Genomic DNA, 27,302 nt, shown 5'->3' with positions numbered 1-27,302 from the left:
AGTGTGCAGGTAAAAGGGTGTCTAATGGTTAAACCAAAAATAAACAAAAGGTGAGTGCCCCTAAGAAAAGGCATTGAAGCTTAGGGAAGGCTATGCAGAACGAAACTAAAACTGAACTGGCTACAAAGTAAACAATGCTGGACGACAGCAAAGACTTACTGTGGAGCAAAGATGTCGTCCACAATGTACATTCGAACATGACATGACAATCGACAATGTCCCCACGAAGAAGGATACAAACAAAGTAGATGCGGGAAATATCGCTCAAAGGAAGACTTGAAACTGCTCCAGGAAAATACCAAAAAAAGAGAAAAAGCCACCAAAATTGGAGCGCAAGACAAGAACTAAAACATTACACACAGGAAAACAGCAAAAAAACTCAGAATAAGTCACGGCGTGATGTGACAGGTGGTGACAGTACACCTACTTTGAGACAAGAGCTATACTGATGCATGGTTGGTTATGGTTTAAATTCATATCCAACAATTGCGACGACTTTTTACTGTCAACTAAGTGTCGTTGTTTAATGATTTCTGCTGGTGGTGTGCCTCCGGATTTTGTCAACACAAAAAATGTGCCTTCGCTCAAAAAAGGTTGAAAATCACTGACTTAGATAATGGGTTTTACTATGTAAAGCGCTTTGAGTCACCAGAGAAAAGCGCTATATACGTAAATATCATTCACTTCACTTCACTAATATATGTTTTGAAGGCAACTTTTTTGTTTGCGTTTGTTTTCACAGGGGACGATAAGGCCTATACGGAGGCAAGCAGTGGGGCGCAGGGCTGAGACAACAACAGTTTGGGAGACTGAATTCAGAAATCTCTGAGGCACCTGGTCTGCCCGAGCCCATGGTGTGCACCTGCTGGGATGAACCAGTGACCTTTCCAAAGAGCCAAGCGTTTGACCTGACCACGCCCACACAGGTGAGCGGATTTTCTCGAGAAACATGACCTATTGCTTGTATTCCGTCACGTGACTTCTTCCCTGGAAGAGAAAAACAGTGGTGGTCAACCAAGCCAAGATTGCTGTTGTGTTGTTCAGCAAGCAACTTGCGAACTCTCTAAATACGCAAAAAAAACAGATCTAACCATTAGTCTAACCATTTATTGGAATAGATTCCTATATTTTATTAAAAATAACATTTGTCGAGTGATATCAAGGATTATCCGTCAGTGGAGTTTCCAGACATATCGAACTACCGTATTTTTCGGAGTATAAGTCGCACCGGAGTATAAGTCGCACCTGCCGAAAATGCATAATAAAGAAGAAAAAAAACCATATATAAATCGCACTGGAGCCCGGCCAAAGTATGAAAGAAACTGCGACTTATAGTCCGAAAAATACGGTATCTTGTGCTCCAGACCTCATTTTACAAGAGGAAACAGATACAAACTTGGAAAATCATGGAGGTCTACAACTTCTTTGTGTGTGTCTGGGTCAAGGAAATTGGTATCAAGACACTCCCGTGTACATTAAATCATGCATCGTTTTTTGCTCGGGTAAGGTTGCATTTCATGATTCAACTTTGCGTCTTGCGAGGACGTGTCAATGTAAACCAACTGACAAGAGCACCCGACAGCTGACACCCGTGACTGCAAATTCATTCGACAAACTAATAATTACTGAATCATCACCATATCTAATTTTTGTCCTGTTGTCATATGTACTCTGACACAGTTAAATAAACAAGAGGGGAGATGCAGAAGTACTTTATCTGACTAAGTATCATTGAGCCTAACTTTCTGTTTTCTGTTGGTTAAAAAGTAAATACAAATAATATCAAGATAACACTTAGATGAGAAATACTAAATGTTAAAAGTATATCAAACAAACCTTTAACAAAGTGATCACCGCAAACTTGTGCACTACTTGACTCTGCTTTCTTAGACTAGATTGCGGGCCACTTTTCTCTTTGTCTTTCGTAAAATCTTGCAATCTTCCGTCCTTTTTGATTACCTCTTGAGGAACTCTGAATTAACGTTTATCCTTTTTGCGATTTGAACGGTTCGTACAGCCGAAAACAACGCAAGCAAATTACATTTTATTTTTCGAGACAGGCTAAATGGCAACTGGTACCCATTGATAACAAACGCTGGCTTGACCACCACTCATATTTAATGAGCCGGATGTGACGTCATGTAAATCCAAGCAATAGGAGGGGTTCCTTATTTTTTCTCCTCAAAACCCACGTTGAAAGTGTTGTTCCTGCATAGGAGAGGGTTTGTATAATTTTAAATCAAATATTGCAAAAAAACAACAATGTATATATATTTTTAAAAATCAGAACTTACTGTCATTGTCTTTTACCACTTTTTTTGTAATTCCCACCTTAACTGCTAGAGATGTGCCGATCGATTAGCCATTGATCAGTCTTAGACAATTTTCATTAAAAAGTACGTGAACACAATTGCCGATAAATGCCTTTCAATGCTGATCACAAACGCTGATCATCTCTGGCTAATACTGTGTTTTTTTTTTTTTTTTAGTTTTTAGAATTGTCGATGTAAGCACGTTACAGCAGAAAGTAAGCAGATATAACAGTAAATCAACAAGTAGATTGATAAGAGCATAGTCAGAGTATAATATAACAAGGGTTGGTGTGTCAGCATTGTAGTATGTTACATGACATGTAAGAGGAGGGTGGATCAATCCATAAATTGGTGGTGTCGAGACTCGATACCAAGGGTAATATCACAATTTGATCGATACCAAAGTGATTAGGTCGATATTTTTTTTTTCTTAAAATCTATTTCTTTTCTTCTTTTTTTTTCATGTTTTCAAATTAAGGGACTAAGTCTTTGGACACTGGAGGATTTGTAGGGCCAAAAATATTTTAGTGCATAATAGATATTAATTTTTGATTTTGTTTAGGTATTGTCTACTGTTGACTTTGTTTTGCTCAAGCAATTGTATGTAATAAAGACAATAAGAAACTACAGTTTAAATATTGTGCTGATATTGTTAAACGGTCAATAGCAATCACCATAAAAAAATAAAAAAATGTGCATTTGAAACATGTCATTGGTATTGGTATCGGCTGATCTCACTCATAGATGATCGGAATTGGCAGCATATATCCCGGATCGCAACATCCCTAATCTTAACTGGTTATAAGCAAATTAATTCAACAGACATAATTAATGACAAAAACAAAAACACAGAGAATCACAAAGCCCCTAAGTCAAAAATGTTTGTCTGTGTGATGAACAACAAAGTAGCGTACAATGAAACCCTTAGAATCAGACCCAGGCTTTGACTCAGCTAACCAATATAGAAGTACTGATTCTTTCATCTTTCGTTGTCCCTCATGCTCTGACTATAACTTTACATGTTTATAGGATGTCGTGGGCCAGAGGCGTCTTTGTAGGCAGAGTAGATGAGCGAAAGACCGCGTGGGGAGAGCGCAATGGCAAAAAGAAGAAAGACAAGTCCTCCCTGTGCGGTTCACGCTACATGAGCTGCCTAAAGGACCCTGAGGACTTGGATCCCCCTAATGTGGCCCCTCAGCATTACCACACCCGAGCAGGCCCAAGCGGGGGACACTTTGGCCTGCGCTGTGGATGGCAAGAGGACCATTACGGGAAAAGGATGGGCGATGGAGTTGATCTGGGCCTGAAGGCTGTGGACTTGGGCTTTGATGACGGCGAACTGAAGGGCAGAAAAGAGGATGAATTCGGGGAGGTGACAGAGGGAAGGTGCAAAAAGATGAGCGCAGCAGACTGTTGGGTGCACGTCATGTGGGTTTTTCAATCCAAGAAGTTCCAGTCGGCTAAACTTGAGCGTCTGTACCAGCGCTACTTCTTCAGACTCAACCAGAGCTCTCTGACTATGCTGATGGGCGTTCTGGTGGTGGTGTGTGGGGTCATGCTGACCTTTCACTGCATTCAGCGGGCCCCGGATGTGACCTACGTCTCAGTACTCTCCGTTGCCATAGTGCTCTTTCTTGCCATGATGGTGGTGTGCAACCGCAACGGCTTCCACCAGGACTACATGTGGATCGTGAGCTACCTGGTGATCGGGGTGCTCATTATTGTGCAGGTTTTTGGGCTGCTGATGGTGGACCCTCGTAGTGCCTCAGAGGGCATTTGGTGGACGGTCTTCTTTATCTACATCATCTACACTCTGCTGCCTGTCCGAATGAGAGCTGCTGTGCTCAGTGGAGTTGTGTTGTCCACTATACACATCATTACTGCCTGGCAACGCAACCAAGAGGACAAATTCATTGTCACACAGGTAAGATGCAGAATCAGACTTTATGTTATTTTTGCGCTAATACACAAAGGCTCATACACAATCTGAATCAACACAATCTAATATGTTTATTATTGCAGTGGTGTATAACTGCTGTGCATGATCTTACCCAAGGGTGTTTGTAATGATTTGCCCCATAGGTTGGCGGAATATTACAAACACCTGAGTATGAAGCACTACACTTTAAACGTATAATTAGAATGTGCTCCTGTGCCTAAAACACGTCACACAAGTGTCTGGTAATGTTTACTAAAGTATTATTTCTTATGCTGTCGAATAATTACAATTTCATACCAGATTAATCACAGGGTTGTGTTTATTATGCACCTTTAAAATCATGTTCATCTTAACAAAAACATGTATCCACATTAATGTGTACCTGTCACTCCTTTTGGGTTATTAATGAGCTGGAAGTGCTTTAGGGAAAAGGAAACTACTGTACTTCCTGCAGTGCGTTATATTTAACGTCATTCGACTGTTCCGTCGTGTACTCAATGGGCCGGGCCAATGTGCTGTTTAGCGTCTTCCATATTGAAGTTATTGCTTCTGCAGCATGTTACTACCGGATTATGTTGAAATTATTAATCAGATTAATTACGTTGATGGATTAATATACATTAAGACGTTAATTTTCACAGCCCTTATTGTTTCACAACTGCAAAAATCATACTGTTTCTGAACATTCCCAGATTGGAAATGAAACCAGTAGCACACCCTCAACCTCTCCATAAGTAATAAATTGTATCTTTTGAAAATGTACACTGTTTAAATATATATCCTAAAGACAAACTTTGCTGCTATTTTCATACATAGTATATATGTCATGATTTCACATGAAAGTTTGAAAGTACCGTATTTTTCGGAGTATAAGTCGCACCGGCCGAAAATGCACAATAAAGAAGGAAAAAAAACATATATAAGTTGCACTGGAGTATAAGTCGCATTTTTTGGGGAAATGTATTTGATAAAACCCAACACCAAGAATAGACATTTGAAAGGCAATTTAAAATAAATAAAGAATAGTGAACAACAGGCTGAATAAGTGTACGTTTATGAGGCATAAATAACCAACTGAGAACATGCCTGGTATGTTAACGTAACATATTATGGTAAGAGTCATTCAAATAACTATAACATATAGAACATGCTATACGTTTACCAAACAATCTGTCACTCCTAATCGCTAAATCCCATGAAATCTTATACGTCTCTTACGTGAATGAGCTAAATAATATTATTTGATATTTTACGGTAATGTGTTAATAATTTCACACATAAGTTGCTTCTGAGTATAAGTTGCACCCCCGGCCAAACTATGAAAAAAATTGCGACTTATAGTCGGAAAAATACGGTAATTATCAGTTTCCTTAGTTTCTGTATTATTTCCTATCCAGCGCTCTTATTTTTGTTTTTCACTTCCTGTTTGCCGCCACCACTTCTCTTGTCTGAGTGCTGGTTCCCTTACCTGTCCCTGACTGACAATCAGGGCACATCTGTCCCTGGTTGCCAGTCAGTATGCTTTTTATGACGGAGGACAGGGTTGGATCATTTTGCTTTGTTTTTCTTCCATGCTGCATAGATTTCGCTATGCTTCCTTTGCACTTCCCTGCTGCACTATTTCTTCCATCCATCCATTTTCTACCGCTTTTGGGGTCGCGGGGGGTGCTGCATTCAGGCGGTAGGCGGGGTACACCCTGGACAAGTCGCCACCTCATCGCAGGGCCAACACAGACAACATTCACACTCACATTCACACACTAGGGCCAATTTAGTGTTGCCAATCAACCTATCCCCAAGTGCATGTCTTTGGAGGTGGGAACCCACACAGGCATGGGGAGAACATGCAAACTCCACACAGAAAGACCCCGAGCCCAGGAATCGAACCCAGGACCTTCGTATTGTAAGGCACATGCACAAACCCCCGTGTCACCGTGCTGCCTACACTATTTCTTCATTTTAAAATAAAATACAATTTTTATCTGCACTTTACCCTCTCTCCATCCTGGGGTCCAGACCAACAACAATCAACACCAAAACATAACAATATAGATTCACCCAGTCACAATATTAGGTACACCTGCTCACTCTGCGTTCAATACGGAGTTGCATAATATAGAGCTGCTTTTAGCAGCATTTATGTCACTGCGTGTTGTGCGTCACTGTTATTATGCCGTGCGCATGGCAAGATTTGATGAAAATAATACTTTATTGTACTTTCTATTGTGTTTCCTCTAAACAAATCGTAATGATGCCTTCTGTTTACATTAATTTAACGGCTAATCCAATTTCGTACTGGTCCATCCTGACAAAGCAGTCCCGGGTAAAATGTCGTACGGACAAATAAACACAAAAGTATTTAAATTACCGCATTTTTCGGAGTATAAGTCGCACCGGAGTATAAGTCGCACCTGCCGAAAATGCATTATAAAAAAAGAAAAAACATATATAAGTCGCACTGGAGCCCGGCCAAACTATGAAAAAAACTGCGACTTATAGTCCGAAAAATACGGTATATAGACATCAGAGCAAGTGGGAGGGCACTAGATGAGAATTAATAGCACACAAGTTACAAACAGAAGCCGTTACAGTCGCACAGTCTGAAGCAGAGGACAAGGAACTCTGCGGGCTCCACACTAGAAATGCCAACATTAGCAGATCTGTCAATCAGTGATATCACCGATTACCCACTGTTAAAAAAAAGACTGCAAAACTGCGTGCCAGCTTACGGACAAATGCATGAAGCTTGTGATTTGACACTTTGCCGTTGTTTAACACAGGTATCCAATATTGTGACAACATTTATAAGTCAGAAAAGACAAAATTCATGATAAGTCCTCCTTAAATTAATGGGTCACACCTCCAAAAGCAGACACAGTTTTAAGCAGAATACTCATTTATTTCTATTTCATGTACTTGCACAAAGGTTCTTATTGTTGCAATGATGTGAGGCCACCAGATAGTGTAGTCAGACTGTGAGCCACAATGAGCAGCATAATGTACAACTGAGCACAAAGTTGTTAGCATACTCACATGTGGTATTACCCTACTTTCTCTCGCCATCAATATAGGACAAACATTGTTCATCCTTCTCCACCACTTATCTGGTGTCAAAGGTGCTGTACTAAAAGTAGATGGTGCCTAAGATCTTGTCAGCTTTTCAAATGAGATTTTTAATGAGCCCCCTGTTTTGTGCTGTTAGTCAGCCACTGGCTTCTCTGTTGGGCTTTGCTGAAGGTCAGCCGGGTTGAATGAGCCTGTTTAGCCGCATTGTGGACCAATATCACGATCATGTAGCACGGTGCCATTCAGCCCACAATTCTCTCAGACAAGGAGGCTATTGTCGCAACATGAAACAGGACAGGGTGGGATATTAACACTGTACAATGAATCACATGGAAAACGGGACTATTTATTCTGCTTTTTGCAGTTTGTGCAAAAATACTAACTTTTACACCATCTTCAACACAGTCTGTAAATAAGTAAATGACTTATCACGTTTTAGTATCATCTTGCAGAACATGCTTTTGGATTCAGAGGAATGTAGAAAGCAGACGATAGTAATACTTGAGTACATACAGTATAGTGTTTTTAACAGGGGTGTTACCTCTGATACGATGCCGATGTTGGAGCTTTGAAAATTGTCCAATTGAAATTAGTTTGATGCGATATCAGCCCAAATTATAGCACGTTATTTTGTCCTTTTATATTGTGGAATGTTAGAAAGGCTGATCAAGTGAAATGATCCAAAGAATTAACCTTAAGACATATGTATGCTTTTGAAGTGGAGTGTTAATTTGTCTTTTGGCTACACCTATTGGTCTTAATAATTCATTAAATTAAGTGCATGACGCAGTAAGTTGAACAATGCGGACACGTTTTATACTGGATATTTTCTAATATGTTTCTGCCTTGGAGACTTTGTATGTGTAAGAGAAATGCTTTAACTATAGTTCTTTGATAAGTGTTAATATCGACAAATGTCATATTTTAGACTGCAGTATTGTTCAATTATGGACATATTTTAAGAATGTCTAGCTTGTGTGCTATTGTGTGCTTAGCTGTTGTGTTGCTGCTAGCTCTCAGTAGTAGCTAATAACCCGCCATCAGTGTGTGAGTGAGTGTGTAAATGTGTGTTTGAATGGGTGAATGTGGAAATAGTGTCAAAGCGCTTTGAGTACCTTGAAGGTAGAAAAGCGCTATACAAGTATAACCCATTTACCATTTACCAATGACCATGTTTACCTTTTGTAAATTACTTTACTAAAATTAAAGAAAATATTGTGAGTGTGAATGTTGTCTGTCTATCTGTGTTGGCCGTGCGATGAGCTGGCGACTTGTCCAGGGTTTACACCGCCTTCCGCCCAAATGCAGCAGAGATAGGCTCCAGCACCGCCTGCGACCCCAAAAGGGACAAGCGGTAGGAAATGGATGGATGGATTAAACTTGTGCGCTTATTGGAGGACATTTAGCAGTTATATGTCTGCCTAGTTTTGCACAAGTAAACGCGCTGCCAGACTGCTTGTAATGGAGCTTATAAGTCCTCTTTAATGAATCAATGTGGTATTATGTCATTGAATGAGGAAAATTAAGTGTATACTGTATGCCAGGGTGGCCAAACATTTTACCTCCAAGGGCCAAATAACGATTTTTAAAAAGCAACAGTATCACGAGCGAGTAATATAGCCTCATACTGCCATATATAAATATAAGGTTGTAGAGATTGTCACAGACTGTGTGCCTAATTCAGTTAGCATACAACTCTGCATCTTTTATGTACATGTTCAACCACAAAACATTCAAAAAGGTAATTTTCTACAAATTTTCAATCAATCAAAGTTTATTTAGAAACCTCTTAATCACAAATGCCCTGATTTGTGCCATTTGAATGTTGTTCTGTAACCAGTTCATCCTAGATACTTTATCCAATTGCTTTCAGAATTTACCCAGACAGAATAGACAGTTGGAGGATGCTACATTTTGAAGCATTTAGGTTTTCATTATAGGACGTGGGCAAAGCGTGGCGAACAAAAGTATTTGTTTTCCGTAGATCGTTATAAAGACACAATTGTATCGTAGAGCAGGGGTTCTTAAATTTAAATGTAACTAGTTAGTCTGTGAAAAAAAAAAAAAACCTATAGATTTTACTAGGGATGTCCTACAATGGCTTTTTGCCGATATCCGATATTCCGATATTGTCCAACTCTTTAATTACCGATACCGATATCAAGCGATACCGATATCAACCGATATATGCAGTCGTGGAATTAACACATTAGTATGCCTAATTTGGACAACCAGGTATGGTGAAGATAAGGTACTTTTAAAAAAAATTAATAAAATAAGATAAATAAATTAAAAACATTTTCTTGAATAAAAAAGAAAGTAAAACAATATAAAAACAGTTACATAGAAACTAGTAATTAATGAAAACTAGTAAAATTAACTGTTAAAGGTTAGTACTATTAGTGGACCAGCAGCACTCACAATCATGTGTGCTTACGGACTGTATCCCTTCCAGACTGTATTGATATATATTGATATATAATGTAGGAACCAGAATATTAATAACAGAAAGAAACAACCCTTTTGTGTGAATGAGTGTAAATGGGGGAGGGAGTTTTTTTTGGGTTGGTGCACTAATTGTAAGTGTAGCTCGTGTTTTTTATGTTGATTTAAAAAAACAAACAAAAAAAAAACGATACCCATAATTTAAAAAAACGATACCGATAATTTCCGATATTACATTTTAACGCATTTATCGGCCAATAATATTGGCAGGTCGATATTATCGGACATCTCTAGATTTTACTATAAAATTAACTGGCAGCTCAGTCACCAGAATTTTTCCATAAAATACACTCTGCTTTTACAGCAAATTACTGCAAATTGAAAAACTGTACCACTGTTTTTACTTTAAAATTCTGGTGTAAGCTGCCAGTTTTTACCACAAAATCTGTGGCCATTGTTTTATATTGCATTACCATACATTGAAAAATAGAACTGTTTTTGCTGCAAAAGTCTGCTACTATTTTACCATAACATTTACATTCCCTGTTCTTACAGTGCATTACTGTAAATGGAAAAATGGTACCACTGTGATTTGCCGGTAAATTTCTGGCGACTGAGCTTCCAGCTTTTTACAGTAAAATCTACTGACTGATTTTCAATGTAGCCTTGCAGACATGCCATCAATGATTGGTCAGCTTGAAAGAGGTCAGTATCAATATGATTACATTTGGCAGGCCAAACAAAATGACACGACAAGCCAAATTTGTGCCCCGGGCCCCATTTTGGGCATCACTGTTGTATACACAGACGATGACATGTAAATAGTTTGATGTTTTTTTTTGTTTGGCCCAACGTAGCACAACACATGCAGTATGGATTGATCTTGCTTAATCAAATGCACTGCCAATTATTGGTTTTCTTCATCAAGCATCACTATTAAGCGACCAGATGACTGTGAAGCCACTGGGAATGAGACAATATTGACACAACTCCACTGGTTCATTGAGCTCACTCTATGTGTTGAGTGCTGCAGACAAGACAGGCTGACTACGTGCACATTTGTCGACTGCCTCCCTTATTGTCCAGCCTGAGTCAGCTGTGTTGCTCTTCCGATGGACGTCTGCCCAGCCTCAAGGCCAGACTGGACCACCGACACAGTATGTTCCACTTCCGTGAGCAATCAATGATGGGACATAAGCTTCACACTGTTCAGCAAGACTGTTGCTGTCTCTTTATCTCTCGCACAAGCTTAAAATAGATGTGGGAGGAAGGCTAGCAACTTTGTTTGGGGTTGTTTATGACAGGGATGGACCACATCCTATGTTTCTAAGCATGAATCTCTATAAATGGACGGTCCTTGTGCTCGTCTCCACAAAGAATACAGCAGTATCTCATTGGGAGCTCAATTTCAACAGGTATCACTCGGTCTGGCTCCAGGGCACTTGCACAGTTATGAATAGAGAGGGAGTCCATTCTCTCAGTATCTCACACATAACCTCACACATGCTTTGTGGCCCCTGGCGTCACATGTCCAGGCTCCCTGTTCTGGGAAAGCAGCTTCCTCCTTCTGGGACCTCATCATCCTCCCAGCCTTCTCTGTGTGCCGCTCTTGTTATTTTCCCTTATTTGTATTTTCCCCATGGAGATATCCATGCAGTGTAGAGAGCTGAAAAGATGTACCAGTGATGATGGTTTTTTGTGAGAGACCTCCTCGACAGTGCAGGATGTCCCTAAAGGGGGGGTGGTGATGGAAGTAAATGTGGCGACAAGCGGGTGACCACGGATGGAGAGTATGAACTAATGTGGGGATGACTCAGCCGACTTCATAAGAGATGTCTGTCTCCCCTGCTGCCCTTTTCTCTTTCTTCTATATCTCAATCCTAAATCCTTTCTCAATAGAAGCCTCTCAGACAGAGTGGGCTTTCATTTTACAGAGAGCTGACACTGAGCTCCCCAAACTCTCAGCCATTTTCTGAGCAGATCTCCATGTCTCATTACTCGCCTCTGAGGGGGTTCAGTGGGCAGCTGCAGGCAGATGAAGATAAAACGCTCTGACAGCGAAGGAAGTTTACATCAAGTGTTCCTTTTTAGGACGGTCATTCTGGGGATAACTGTAAAACATGATGAAGCGTTGTCCTTGACAGGCCAGTTATTGGCCTGTGACTGGTTCAAACTGGAAAGTCCACACTTTGGACCACAGGCACCGATCCACCGAGCCACATTTCTGCCAGTGGGTGCTCGGTGTGTGTGTGTATTAGTACCGATACCAATATTGGTATCGGTACCAAAAGTATTTCTGTACTTTTCAGTACCTTATTTTTCGGACTATAAGTCGCAGTTTTTTTCATAGTTTGGCCGGGCTCCAGTGCAACTTATATATGTTTTTTTCCTTCTTTACTATGCATTTTCGACAGGTGCGACTTATTCTCCAGTGCGACTTATACTCCGAAAAATACGGTACTTTTTGGTACTTTTCTAAATAAAGGGGACCACAAAAAAATTTCTTTTTTGGCTTTATTTTAACAAAAAAATCTTAGGGTACATTAAACATATGTTTCTTATTGCAATTTTGTCCTTAAACTTGTCTTTTAGTCGTAAGTAAACAAACAAAGGCTCCTAATTTAGCTGCTGACGTATGCAGAAATACATTGTGTCATTTATCATTTTATTATTTTGTCAAAACTGTAAAAATTAATTATTAATTTACTTGTTCATTTACTGTTAATATCTGCTTATTTTCTGTTTCAACATGTTCGATCTACAATTCTGTTGAAATATAATAATCTTCTGTTGTTTACATTAGTTTTGGATGATACCACAAATTTGGGTATCAATCCGATACCAAGTAGATACATTGGTATATTCAAAGTCATCATGTGTCCAGGGACATATTTCCTGAGTTTATAACCCATCCATCCATCCGTTTTCTACCGCTTGTCCCTTTTGGGGTCGCTGGAGCCTATCTCAGCTACAATTGGGCGGAAGGCAGGGTACACCCTGGACAAGCCGCCACCTCATCACAGGGCCAACACAGATAGACAGACAACATTCACACTCACATTCACACACTAGGGCCAATTTAGTGTTGCCAATCAACCTATCCCCAGGTGCATGTCTTTGGAGGTGGGGGGAAGCTGGAGTACCCGTAGGGAACCACGCAGTCATGAGGAGAACATGCAAACTCCACACAGAAAGATCCCGAGCCCGGGATTGAACTCAGGACTACTCAGGACCTTCGTATAACCATAAAATATATATTTTTTAAAACAAAAGAAAATGTTGTGATGTTCAAAAATATCCATGTATCAACTAGATACACTATTGTACGTGGTATCATTACAGTGGATGTTTGGTGTAGAGCCACCAATGGTGTTTGTTTATATTATAACGTCCCGGAAGAGTTGGTGCTGCAGGGAATTCTGGGAATTTGTTCCGTAGTGTTTATGTTGTGTTGCGGTGCAAATATTCTTCCAAAATGTGTTTTTCGTTGTTGTTTAGTGTGGTTTCACTGTATGGCACATGTTTATGACATGGCATTGTTCATACTGCCACTCTTAGTGTGACATTTATGGCTGTTGAATAACTATGCACTTCATTCACATGTGGGCAGTGTTTTCAAAGTCAAGATAGTTGTGTCACTACTCCTTTATCGGGCACAATGAAACCTTGGCTAGGCTTTGTTAATTACAGACTATATGATTTGTTACTTTATAATTATGTGAATCAGATCAAACTCGCCACAGAAAAAACAACAAGATTGATTTTAGAGATTGATAGCTGCCATCTATCCCACGTGGGTGCTCGGCATTGTGCGTAGGTGCTCGGGCCCCGAAGCACCCACGGGATCGCCGCCTGTGCTTTGGACCTGTAACTCTCTTGCGATAGGCCGCCAATATCCACGTACCCCACCCTATTTGCCTTCATATTTGACTTTTTTCACTGGTTGCCAAACTTGTGTGTAATATATTTTAGTCCCTCTGTCTAAAAGACGCACTATTTAGACATATGGCGCCTATTGATGACATTTATGACCAACACACTGCAGAAAACAAGTGTATAGGGTAGCGTGTGAATTCTGCCCAACTGATTATGTGTCATAAAGGTGACACCAGATTTAGACAAGCGCTAATGAGTGACACTGCCAACAGAGGAGAGAACAATGTGACACTACATGACCGATTATTGCTATGCATTCTGTGGATCTGTTTGCCAGTGCATGCTATCCCAGCGCAGATTAATGAATAGGGTCAGGCTTTTTGTGGCCCCAGACAAGATTTTGTTTGTGGCCACATTTCAGTCTTTAATATTACTTGTGTAACACGCCAGAGGCGCGGGACTGGCTGCAGCCAGTAGTGAGTATTTTTTTTTTTTATGGTTTAGCTAAGATTTATATTCACATTAATCATGAATTAACAATAGACAAAAAACTACATGAACAACTACAATTTGGTTTAATCCAATATGTCCGATAGCCATGTGTTTATATGCCAGATAATGTCCAATTTTGATATGAATGGTTAAAAAAAAGGTTGATAGGTCCAAGAGGTAATATAAAATAAAATAAAAGTGTTTGATATCACCTACCAAAATGAAGCCATTTCAAAATTGTTGTGCCGCTTTGACCTAATTAAACAAGTACCGTATTTTTCGGAGTATAAGCCGCACCTGCTGAAAATGCATAATAAAGAAGGAAAAAAACATATATAAGTCGCACTGGAGCCCGGCCAAACTATGAAAAAAACTGCGACTTATAGTCTGAAAAATACGGTATACAAAACACAGTAAATGGGCAAAAACTATTAAAAATAAAAACAATTTTAGTAGGGCTGTCAAACAATTAAAATGTTTATTTGGCAGTTTGTTCATAGTTAACTGAAAATTAATTGTGATAATCGCAGATAGATAATATACATAGATAATTACTTTATCATCAATAATTGTACCCGAGACAGATAATTCTCAAGTTTTTATAACCATCACTGGACAATTAGTTTGCTTAAATGAAATATTTTTAAACATTATGCTTTTTTGAACAACTCAACACAAAATGGACATAAACATGCTTTTAATGACAATGAAAAAAATTACCTGCTTTGCATTGGTCCCTTGCCAGATTTTGTGTTTTCTAGGAATACCAAATTTGTTTTCCTGCTGTAGAAGCACTTGCATTCAAAGGAGAGGAGCTACACCAGGTTTGCGCATTAATAACACAAAATGTGGATTGTTACGATCATGCTTTGATTGTCAAATATGTTTGGTAATGTAAAATGTGATATTTCTAGCTACATAAATGCTTATGATGTTTTGTTCATTACATGTTGTACACATTAATGGCATTCCTATCGCCGCATGATAATGTTTTAAACTTCTTTATTTATTATTAAAATGTAATATTCAGTCTGCTAAACATTCTCTAATTGCGGACTATCAATCAGAACAGGTTATAAAAAAATATACAATTTATTTCAATGGACCAGAAATGTACTTAAGTAGAAATATCCCAGATTAAATTACAAAACATCTTTGACAAAGCATGATCATAAAGTAAGACATTTTTCACTTTGCTATGGTAGTTAGACGGGATTTGACACATAGAGCTATTATAGTGAAGCCGGAAGTATGTGATTGGTACAAGAAGAGGTGTCTTGACATGTTTTGACGACATGGAAGTCCCTGCTAAAAAATTACTAGACTTCCTGCTTACTGTCTTTCTTATCTGCTGAGTTTTTATTCCATTTGACTAAAACAGTTACAGTGAAAATCTACATTTTATGTTATCAATGCACTCAACCGTAATCCAAGCTCCACTCCTATGCAAGTGGCAAAGCGTGCCAGCACGTTTTCTCTCCAATGATGTCGTCTCACGCCGATTATGAATGAAAATAGTCTTGTCTTGTCTGGAGAACCACTTGCAATGGCTTTGGACATGAGATTTCCATAACGTACCCTTTTCTTTGTGCATTTCTTCTCACTATTTTCGAGATTGTGGCTCAACAGTAAGTGAACATTTTGAAGTAACATCATCATTTTCCCAGGCTACAGAATGGACCGAGGGTCAAAAAGAAATTAGGATGTATGCGCGTTAATCGCATGTTAAAATAGATAGTGAAGTTAAAGGAACTCATAGTTAACACGTTATTATTGCGTTAACTTGGTCAGCCCTAGTTTTTAGGCATTATATATTTAGGGAAAAAGTTTGGCAATAGTTTAAACTAGTGTGGTCATTATAAAAATACGGCCTTAAATCTGTCACAATGACGGCGTTCAAAGCGACGTTTTATTATCTTTTGAATGGACGCTGCTGAACCAAACTAAAACTATTACAAAGGACAAGTTAACTGAATAGATGTTAAGCAGAGACAAGTATAATTGTATCCATGAGGTCATTCACAACAACAACAGTGACCCTCCCTTGTCCTTGTGGCCATAAAAGTGTTTATGCCAAGGGCCAGCCCTGAATATGGCCACCATTGAGGTAACCTGAAGAACAAAGAAATTGCAAAATGGGTTGTTACTGATACTGGGGTTTAAGCATATAAACACACTTGGTTCAAATCAGATTGCAGTTTTCCCTCGCCACGTCCCAGCCTTTCTTTTGGTCATGTACATTTACACGAGGCATTCGTTTGATATAGTGTATGTATTTCTATAACGTTAGTATGAACAGCTGTGTAGCCTTACGTGTACATGCCTTAAAGGGGATTATGTGCTTTACTCAACCATTGTTTTACTTCTAGCCGGTCATGAAAGATGTCATACGTGGATTTACTTTGACCCAAACACAAGATATTATTTGACCTGCAGTAGCGAGGATATATTTGGATACCAAATCCCAAACCTGCTCCTATAGAAAGGATCTATTGACGGATGGGTCAGGAAGAGATCCAAGTAGATGCATCAGGACTAGGCTTTTGTTATTGTGTGGTGTTCCAGCACAGGAGGAAAAACCTGTTCCCTCACTAGATTGTTGTGGGGTTAACGGATGCGGGACTGGTGGAAACTTACTGATCCCTCTGCTTAACACCAGTGAAAAAGATACCAATCAATGAAATGTCACAGGCATGACACAGGCTTGCATAATTCATTTTAGCCATAGTTGCATAAGAAAAACTTGACTTTGACCTCATTGGCGACTGAAGCCAGTTTTGCAATTATTGACACTCGACAACTATGGTGAGATGTAATTTCATGACGTACCAAAATGTGCATTTTGTCCTCTAGATCAGAGGCTCTCAACTGGCCTCACCCTGGGACCCAAATTATTTTATCAGAAGTTCGATCAAGCAAATGTATTTACAAGGGAAGTCAAACATATTGCATTAATTATGTATCAACACAGATTATACACCCAATTTATTTTGAGCGCACATGCTCCTTGACTTTTACTGCAGATGGTTACCTGAAAGGCACCGCGGGTTGTTTCACAGTCAGCAATCAGGTCAATGCATAGGCCAGTGCAAAGATTAGTGTGGAGACTCCGCCTGTTGTGATCTGTAGCAAATTTCACTTCAAAATACATCCCGATGGATACTGTTTCCAAGTTCTGAGCAAATTAATTATATAGATTTAGTAACAAAAAACAACAACAACAAAAAACAATTTTTTAAATAAATATGTATATATATATATTTATATATATATATATATATATATATATATATATATATATATATATATATATATATATATATATATATATATATATATATATATATATGTATTTTTTTATTTTTTTTATTTTTAAATATATATATATATATGAAAAAAACAATATATATATATATTTTATTTTTTTTAACAAAATTTAAAGGATGCAATGAAGTAGTTTACTGTGATTAATCATAAATTATCACAATTTGCAAGTATGACTAATCTGATTGAAAAAAAAAATATCATTTGACAACACTTGTATGTACCAAAAATAACATTTAAAAAAATATTTTATTTTCTCCACACCCATAGGCATAGTTTGTTTTAGAGGAGGAGGAAGACACACGGAGAACATTTTGAAGTAAAATTAAACAGCAACATTTCACAAAGTAAATGTCACCAGAATATAATTTGATTTCACTTATATTTTTGCATTGGGCTCAAACTAGTTAAAAAACATGACATAATGAAATAATAACAAAAAAAATTTAGAAATGTAAAAATCGCAACAAATATGTTAATTATGTAGTTATTTTTGACTGGCTGCTGCGAACCACCCAGATAGCATACATTGCTATTGGTACTTTGAAAAGTTACTACAGTTACTTTTCTAAAAAAGTAATTTGTTTGTCAACCAATTGTATACATTATGAAATGTAATTAGTAACCAGGAAAGTAGTTATTGTGTTATTTTTGGAAAATCCTTGAAATATCTGGCTTGTGCCGTTTAGAGCTGTTTCATGAGATTAGGGTGCATTGGGTAATATTGTATACCATTTGAACCAGTGATTAATTAGATAACCCGTTACTACAAAACAATAACAGAGTTATCAACATTCTCTTGACTCTGGACTGTGGCAGTAAAAACTGACTTTTGGTTCACAACCCTCCAGTTAAAAATCACTGCTCCGAATGAATTGTATCTGTCCTGGTGATGTTTGTTTATTCTAACCTTTTTCATTATAGTAATTTATTATATATCATTTTTTTCTTAAACATCCCACATTTTCTTTTGGAATAATGCCACAATCTAAAAATACAGGACTGTTTGGCCTCATGGTAGGAGTGCCATTCTAGTTATTAATATAATTCCTATTGTCGGCCGTTGAATGTGCAGTCCAATTATAATAAAAATGTATTGCTGCTACAGTATTAAATTAAATCAATGACACATTTTTACACTTTTCGACCTACTGTATAGCTGAAGTGAGGTTTTCACAGCTCCACGCTACACATACGGTAGTTTGTCAAATGGCTGTGATTTGCATGCATCTGAGTAAGCTACATGGACTAGTACAACTTACTTGGCTAATAACAAATGGTGAGAACCCATATTCAGGTTTTCCAAACAATGTGCTGCCTCAAATAATAGATTCCTCCATTCCCCTCCTCCCTTTTCAGAAAGCGATTTCATTGCCATGTTCTATTACAACTAGAGACAATTGCATAGAACAGTGTTTTTCAACCTTTTAAGAGCCAAGGCACATTTTTTTCTTTGAAAAAATCCGGAGGCACACCACCAGCAGAAATCATAAAAAAATGAAACTCAGTAAACAATAAAAAGTTGTTGTCGCAATTGTTGGATATGAATTTAAACCATAACCAAGCATGTATCAATATAGCTCTTGTCTCAAAGTAGGTGTACTGTCACGACCTGTCACATCACGCCTTGACTTATTTTGATTTTTTTGCTGTTTTCCTGTGCGTAGTGTTTTAGTTCTTGTCTTGGGCTCCTATTTTGGTGACTTTTCCTGATTTGTTGGTATTTTCCTGTTGCAGTTTCATGTCTTCCTTTGAGCGCTTTTCCCCGCACTTGCTCAAGAACATTTAAGTTGTTGCTATCTTTTTTTGTGTGGACATTGTTGATTTTCATGTACGGATGTACTTTGTGGACGCCATCTCTGCTCCACACGCTGTAAGTCTTTGCTGTTGTCCAGCATTCTGCTTTTGTTTACTTTGTAGCCAGTTCAGTTTAAGTTTCGTTCCGCATAGCCTTCCCTAAGCTTCAATGCCTTTTCTTAGGGGCACTCACCTTTTGTTTATTTCTGGTTTAAGCATTAGATACCTTTTTACCTGCACGTTGCCTCCCGCTGTCGCCTGCATATTGTGATCACACCAAACCATCATCGTCTCACACGACGTGTTCCCGACATCTACAAAGCAATTAGCTACCGGCTGCCACCTACTGATATGGAAGAGAATACCATGGCTGCTCTGCCGAGCTCTAGATAGCACCGACACTCAACAACAGCACATTATTTGCGGATTATAATTACTGGTTTGCAAACATTTTTTTAACCCAAATAGGTGAAACTACATAATCTCCCACGGCATACCAGACTTTATCTCATGCGGCACAGTGGTTGAAAAACACTGGCCTAGAAGACATGCACATGCATGGGTGGGAGCAGTTCGGATCAGTCATGAATTAAGTATTGCTCTTAAAACATAGTCAATGAAAAGGAAAACAATAGCTAGGCTAAAAATAGCTGAGTGAGTCGGGATGAGGAACAGCAATCTTCTAATAGCAGCTCATGGTTTACTAACAACTTGGCTCTCTGTGAAAGTAAATACAGGCTGAACTGCGGTGGCGGACAGCCAACAGATATATATTTGGAATCCATTAGGGGTGTTAAATGTTGATCAGCGTGGCATGCAAACCCCCAGGCTTTTATGGCCTGTTCTTTCTCTGCATCCCACTAAGCGGAGCACACTCTCAGTGACAGGAAGGTAAATTGCTCTCTGTCAAAGGTCAGAGTCAACACAAGGCAACTGTCTTGTTATCCTGCTCTCCCCTTTATTAAGTGTAGTTAAAAAGGCAAACGCGTATATATTGGTGTGAGAATCCACTGTTGTAATAGACCGACATGCTTGCCATCAGTGTGCAAACACGGAACAACGTCCTGCTGTTGAAATACAACACACACACACATACACACACACACACACGCACACAAAGCCGACCTCATTGTCAAAAAGCCTCATGGACCTGATGCAACCTGCACAAACCAAAATAGAAGATCCTCCTTATGATTTTGTATAGCACCTATAGACACAGGGACATGTTGTCTCGCTGCACATACATTCTCCGAGAGGGAAGTCATTCCATATATTTTACATTAACAAGCCCCTTGTCTCATGATTATTCTCACATACTCAGGAGAAGTCACAGGATCCTCTCACTGAAGTGCCGAAGCCTCAAAAAGCATCACATGTCGGCTGGTAATGAATCACACTCTTTCCCTTGCACATGCAAAGTAAGAGCTCATTTCCCCCGGAACATTTTGAAAACAGCGCACTTTTGAGAACTAGGTCTTGAAAAATGCTTATCTTCTTTTTACAACAATGGCAGAACATTGGGCTGTGTTTGCGTGTGTGCCGCTCACGACTATGAGATTGATCAGGCGTCCCTAGTAAAGTTTCAACATTCGCCGTGACTAGCAGAGAATAAATTACATTACATTAAATCAAATACATGATTTAATGTATTTACTACATTAAAATACATTACTCCCCAAAATCAATATCCATATACACTTTTGAATGAGACCTGGGAGACAAATGTGCGCGAGGGAAAGTATTAAATTTTTCGGAAGTTTACCTACCGTCCAGAATTTTTATTGTAGGTTTCTTTAAAAAGAAAGAGAGAGACTAAAACATGTTGAATGAATATTACAAATAAGTATTCAATCCCCTAACCAAACATAACCTAGCCCTTTGTGGATTAACTTCTCAGGAAGATCCGCTCCTTTTTACAGATACTCTCCAAAGCCAAAGGTTTTGGGGCTGTCGCTTGGCAATACAACACTAGAGCCCAAAGTGATGACAAAATCTAACAAATAAGATACGATTAAGAAAATCTTTAGTCGAAGACAGCCCTACTAAAGATTGTACTCAAATGACGTTTCCGGATTCCTTGTTATATGCATCCGCACATGCAGGGGTTGCTTGAATTTCAGGAGGTTGCATGTCTTGCCAAAACACCGGCTAGAATTTGAGAGTGATAAGCTGCCACGAGTGCATTGTCTTAGCAAAGATAAGGTCCATCCAAATTGTGAAGCCGTTTCAAAGTTACCAATCATGGCTTCCATGGCGGCGAATAAATGTGGTTTCTTCCATCCCTTGTCCCTCTCGGGGTCGCGGAAGAGTTGGAGCTTATCCCAGCTGCATTTGAGCGGAAGGCAATTTACACCTTGGCCAACTCAAACTTGGTTTCTTGCAAGTATGATATTATCACTGCAGACCCAGAGGACGAGCTATGGCTAAGCATGCTATACACCAAGCAGGACGACGGCACGCTAAAGCTTTAATGTAAAATAATTTGATCCAAATTTGGATAGTATTAATACCTTGTATAGTATCAGTATATGATCGATAGTAAAGTGATGATATCAATATTTTTTCTTATTCTCATTTTTGTTATTACAGAATCTTTTTTTCTTTGCCGATTTTGTTATTGTTTACAAACTCAGTGAATAACTCCCTGGATACAGGAAAGCTTTGCGGGGAAAAAAACCTAATAATTTAAATGGATTGATGGATGGATGAATGGATAGCTAGATAAATGGATGGATGGATGGATGGATGGATGGATGGATGGGTGGATGGATGGATGGATGGATGGATAGATGGATGGATGGATGGATGGATAGATAGATAGATAGATAGATAGATAGATAGATAGATAGATAGATAGATAGATAGATAGATAGATAGATAGATAGATAGATAGATAGATAGATAGATAGATAGATAGACATTAGGTCAGGAAAAAACACAGAGGCTATTTCATCCCTACAAGCCTGTTTCGCAGGTTTCCCTGCTCTTCAGGGGATTTTAGATAGATAGATAGATAGATAGATAGATAGATAGATAGATAGATAGATAGATAGATAGATAGATAGATAGATAGATAGATAGACATTAGGTCAGGAAAAAACACAGAGGCTATTTCATCCCTACAAGCCTGTTTCGCAGGTTTCCCTGCTCTTCAGGGGATTTTAGATAGATAGATAGATAGATAGATAGATAGATAGATAGATGGATAGATAGATAGATAGATAGATAGATAGATAGATAGATAGATAGATAGATAGATAGATAGATAGATAGATAGATAGATAGATAGATAGATAGATAGATAGATAGATAGATAGATAGATAGATAGATGGATAGATAGATACTTTATTAAATGGGAGCCAATGGTAGTTTTTGCTTTGTTTAGTTGTTGTGCACTTGCCACTTTATTTTATTAAAATAATGGTATTTAGCGTTCAAATTTAATATGTCATCTGATTTCCAACATTACTAGACAATTCTAAAAATAATAAAATAATCTTGATAGGCATGTGTTATTATGTTTATTTTAGTTAGATACTACACTTTCAGTTGCATAGTCTACAATAACATTGTCAAGGTATTGGATTGGACTTTGATTAGACCTAGAAATCAAATCGGATCTGACACCAAAAAATCGGACCAGAGGCCAAAAATGCTGATCAGGGCATCTTTAATGTAAACATTATTGTCTGTGCGTGAAAACTTTCCAAAAATGCAAAGCTCAAGATAAGGGCAATTACCTTACATTACATTACAAGGACAAGGTGCACACTTGACACCTGTTTGTTTGACTCGGTGAGCGCAGTACACTTTCTTAATAGGCATGGCCCCAACCTGGATGTCAATTCAAATGTTATTAATGGTTAGCACCACTTTGCACAGTGGAAATAACCAGAAAGGCTCACAATAACTCATGTAGCCAGGGAAGTTACAATAATAAAGTGTTATATTATGAAGTGATGGTACATGTAAATGTTCTCAAGCTGAATAAGTGCGAGCAGTGTGATTATGGGAGCGAGTGATTACGCATCTTGTCAGTAATCAAACTTTATAATTGCAAATCATTGGTGCTGAATGAGTTGAGATTGTCTTTGACCGAGCAGCATGGAACTTTACAGCATCTCCTATGATTCTGGTGTTTAAACTATAACCTGTTGTTCTGGTCACAGTATTGATTTGTATGCTTTGGAGTAAAAGTAAATATTGTGTGTAGTTGGAACTGGAATGAGAGCATGATGGTGAAAAGTTGCTTGGGTGGTGAATGTTATATGATCCTTGTGTAACACTGAAACTTAACTCTTGTGTTTTTATTAGGAGCTGCTCTCGGCCCGTGTCATTCAATGTAATCCAACCCTGCTTTTATTACCCGGCATACATTTGGTCTATATGAAGCTGGAGAGCTGAAAAAATTCCAGGAATCAATCTACTCTACTAGTAAAATAGTGGTTTTGGGCCAATATTGTACGTTCTGCTTAAAAGGAGATGGAATGGGAATTCCTGGAAGTTTAGCTCAGAGTACCACAGTTAAAATGTCTGGACTCTCTCACATAGTTGAGATCTGTGTGGGGAGGCAAAAGAGGAGTCAGTAATGAGATTGGTTGGTTGGTTTGACTAATTAACCACATCTTTTGTGCTTGCAAGGATGTGATTGCGCGGGATATAAAGGATTGGTGGGGACAGAGGTGGGAGAAGTGCACCCCCCCCAAAAAAATCTCCTCTATCCCGTATTTTGTTGTGTCCAACCAAAATGACTCCACTAAGCACTAAAGACCTCGGACAAATAAATACTTGCACATTCCACATGAGCTTTCTCTGTAAAAGCTGTTCTAGTGTTGACTCGTGCAGTGCTGAGGCTGCGAGTCCGCCGAGGGCAGTAGAAACGTATAGATAACTTCACAAATGTCGATACGATGCAAGATGTTTTCTGAGAAAGGTTCATTCGATTCCTGGAAACATCATAATGGCCTGTTTGAATACCCCCAAATCAACTGCGTTCTTATTTCGGCCTCATGACACACAGACAGGCATACACAACATGGGGGGAAAATGTACCTTCCCGAGTAGGGCTAATGAAATAAAGTAGGCCGAAAGAATTTATTGCCATTTAACCTAATTTGATATGGATGAGCTCATTTAGAGTAACAATGTAAACTAATTTCCCAGAACAGCAATTTGAACATGTGGAAATTCTAGCATACATTATAGGCACATTTTTAATACATGTTTCAAAAGATACCATTCTTTCATTCATTGGTAAAAAAAAAAAAAAAAAAAAAAAAAAACTTTTTTTTTTAAATAAAGACTTTACAAAAGAGTATACAATTAAAATAACATTAATAAGGATAATGACACTATTACAATAACATTCAGAGTTTGCTAGATTCAGGTCAAAATACTGGAATATACCAAGGAACAAACACTTTAACAACCTCTAAAGGCTTAGTTGGCCACATGTGTGGACAGCACCTTTTAGCTCTTATTTCCAAAATTGTGTACACTACTGAATTGGGGTCTTATGGCTCTTATGTAGACACTTAAACTGCTATCTGGTGGTGTCAGAAGAGTATAACATACAATGGAATTTTGAAAAAAAAAAGTGCAAAAATAAGAATTAGCATGTCACTAAACATGAAGTACACGTTTGTGTACTTATGGACTAAGTACATCATATCAAAAGATGATTCTTAGTTTTTATTCTAATTAGGGTCCAATAAGCCCAAATAGCAAAGATAAAAAAAAAAAAAAGCATGTAAACAAACAGCTTGGGCCTTAAGACAGGGGTGTCAAACTCATTTTAGATCGAGGGCCACATAGAGAAAAATCTACTCCCAAGTGGGCCGGACTGGTAAAATCACGGCACGATAACTTAAAAATAAAGACAACTTCAGATTGTTTTCTTTGTTTGGGGCGGTATAGCTCGGTTGGTAAAGTGGCCGGGCCAGCAACTTGAGGGTTGCAGGTTCGATCCCCGCTTCCGCCATCCTAGTCACTGCCGTTGTGTCCTTGGGCAAGACACTTTACCCACCTGCTCCCAGTGCCACCCACACTGGTTTAAACTTAACTTAGATATTGGGTTTCACTATGTAAAGCACTTTGAGTCACTTGAGAAAAAGCGCTATATAAATGTAATTCATTTCATTTCATTGTTTAAAAATAGAAGAAGCACATTCTGAAATTTTACAAATCATAATGTTGTTGTTGTTTTTTTACACTTACACGTTGCGGTTAATAGTATTCTATCTTTATTTGTCGTTATTTATATTTTCTGAATAAATTATGTGATAATGTTTTGTCAGTGAACTCGTTGGTGTTAATCAAAATAAAATTACAGTATGTTATTTATGTAGTTAATTTTCCTGGGCAGAGGGGTTAGTGCGTCTGCCTCACAATACGAAGGTCCTGAGTAGTCGTGAGTTCAATCCCCGCCTCAGGATCTTTCTGTGTGGAGTTTGCATGTTCTCCCCGTGACTGCGTGGGTTCCCTGCGGGTACTCCGGCTTCCTCCCACTTCCAAAGACATGCACCTGGGGATAGGTTGATTGGCAACACTAAATTGGCCCTAGTGTGTGAATGTGAGTGTGAATGTTGTCTGTCTATCTATGTTGGCCCTGTGATGAGGTGGCGACTTGTCCAGGGTGTACCCCGCCTTCCGGCCGATTGTAGCTGAGATAGGCTACAGCGCCCCCCGCGACCCCGAAGGGAATACGCGGATGGATAATTTTCCTCGACCGATGTAACATCATGTGGTTATTTTGTACATATGTGGCATCATCTACAAAGATACAAATAATTGCTATTGCGACATCCAGTGGACACATTTAGAACAGCTGTTTCTTTCATTCAAACAATTCAGGTTAATTTTTATACTTAGCAAACTTACCCCGCAGGCCGGATAAAACCTTTTCACGGGCCTGATCCGGCCCTCGGGCCGTACGTTTGACACCCTTGCTTTAAGAAATGATCATGTAATATTAAAAAACTAAAGCTATACCTGCACAAAATGAGGACTGTAATTACTGAAAGTTTCACAAACCATATCAATACTGTACTATCATCAAAATTAAAAGTTTTGGAATTTGTTTCATCATCACCCAGAATGATCTTTAAAACTATTACTTGGTTAATTAATGGCATGTCTACTGAGAAAGTCTGTGTGAATTTTGGAATTGATTAATCAAAATTAGAACTATTTCACCTTTGTTTTATTTTCAGTGTGGCTTTAATATAAGCAGCATTGTATAACCTAAGATATCAAGACTAGAGATGGGTATATTTTACATTTTAACCAATACTAGTACCAAATCGGTACTTGAAGAATGAAGCCAGTGCATAAAGTACTAGTAGAGAGGAAAAAGAAGTAGATTGTATATGCTTAATTGTGTTTCATTGTAGCCATTAAACCATATCCAATAGTATATACAATCCGCAAAGTATGTGAAAATACCGTCTAAACATCACAAAATGCTGCAATTTCAGTCGGCCATTTTGAATTTTTTAGCTCCGAATAGCTTTGGCAATTAAAAAAAGAGATGTGGTGTTTATCATTCACAATCCTTATGTAGGACACGAACACTTATGCTTGGCTTTTTTAATGCGTTTGAAATTGTTAATAAATAGCTAACAATTGAGTCAACAGATCGGGAGTCCTCTATTACGGCCAATATACTCTCTAAAAACATCCAGAAACCGCCAACAATACTCCATTTACATGTCGTGACCTGAAAATTAACCAAATATGAGTGATATTTGTATTACAAGCACCAACGCTATTTTAGCAGCGCACTGATAGCATTGAGCTAATGCTAGCGAGTGCTGCAATTGTTGACACACTGAACCGGCAGCTGCTTCTGTTTCGTCTCAAACATGCTAAAAGTAAATTATAGATTATAATTCATGCATCGCTCACCTGGTACTAGACAAATATGGCCATGGACCGTCCGGCTGGTAGACTTTCACATCCCCCAAGATGGCGAAAAAGACGCTAGGCGCTCAGCTTCTAAAACTTATTGCTCATCCTCCTTGTGCTTGGGCTCAAAAAACAAGATTCAAGA

General features: G+C 38.6%; 1 protein-coding gene across 1 annotated transcript in view; it reads left to right on the top strand.

The window, feature by feature from the left end:
• The window catches only part of LOC133623666 (adenylate cyclase type 6-like), a 118,336-nt gene that overhangs the window by 1,648 nt on the left and 89,386 nt on the right, over positions 1-27,302 (top strand). The window contains exons 2-3 of the mRNA XM_061986945.2: positions 743-926; positions 3,342-4,236. Of these exons, the coding sequence (XP_061842929.1) occupies positions 3,343-4,236 (894 nt within the window). The 5' untranslated portion in view covers positions 743-926; position 3,342. The remainder of the gene's footprint in view (positions 1-742; positions 927-3,341; positions 4,237-27,302) is intronic.

This window comes from Nerophis lumbriciformis, linkage group LG01 (assembly GCF_033978685.3).
Source record: "Nerophis lumbriciformis linkage group LG01, RoL_Nlum_v2.1, whole genome shotgun sequence".
NCBI lineage: Eukaryota > Metazoa > Chordata > Actinopteri > Syngnathiformes > Syngnathidae > Nerophis > Nerophis lumbriciformis.
This window is presented reverse-complemented; position numbering and strand designations above follow the sequence as displayed.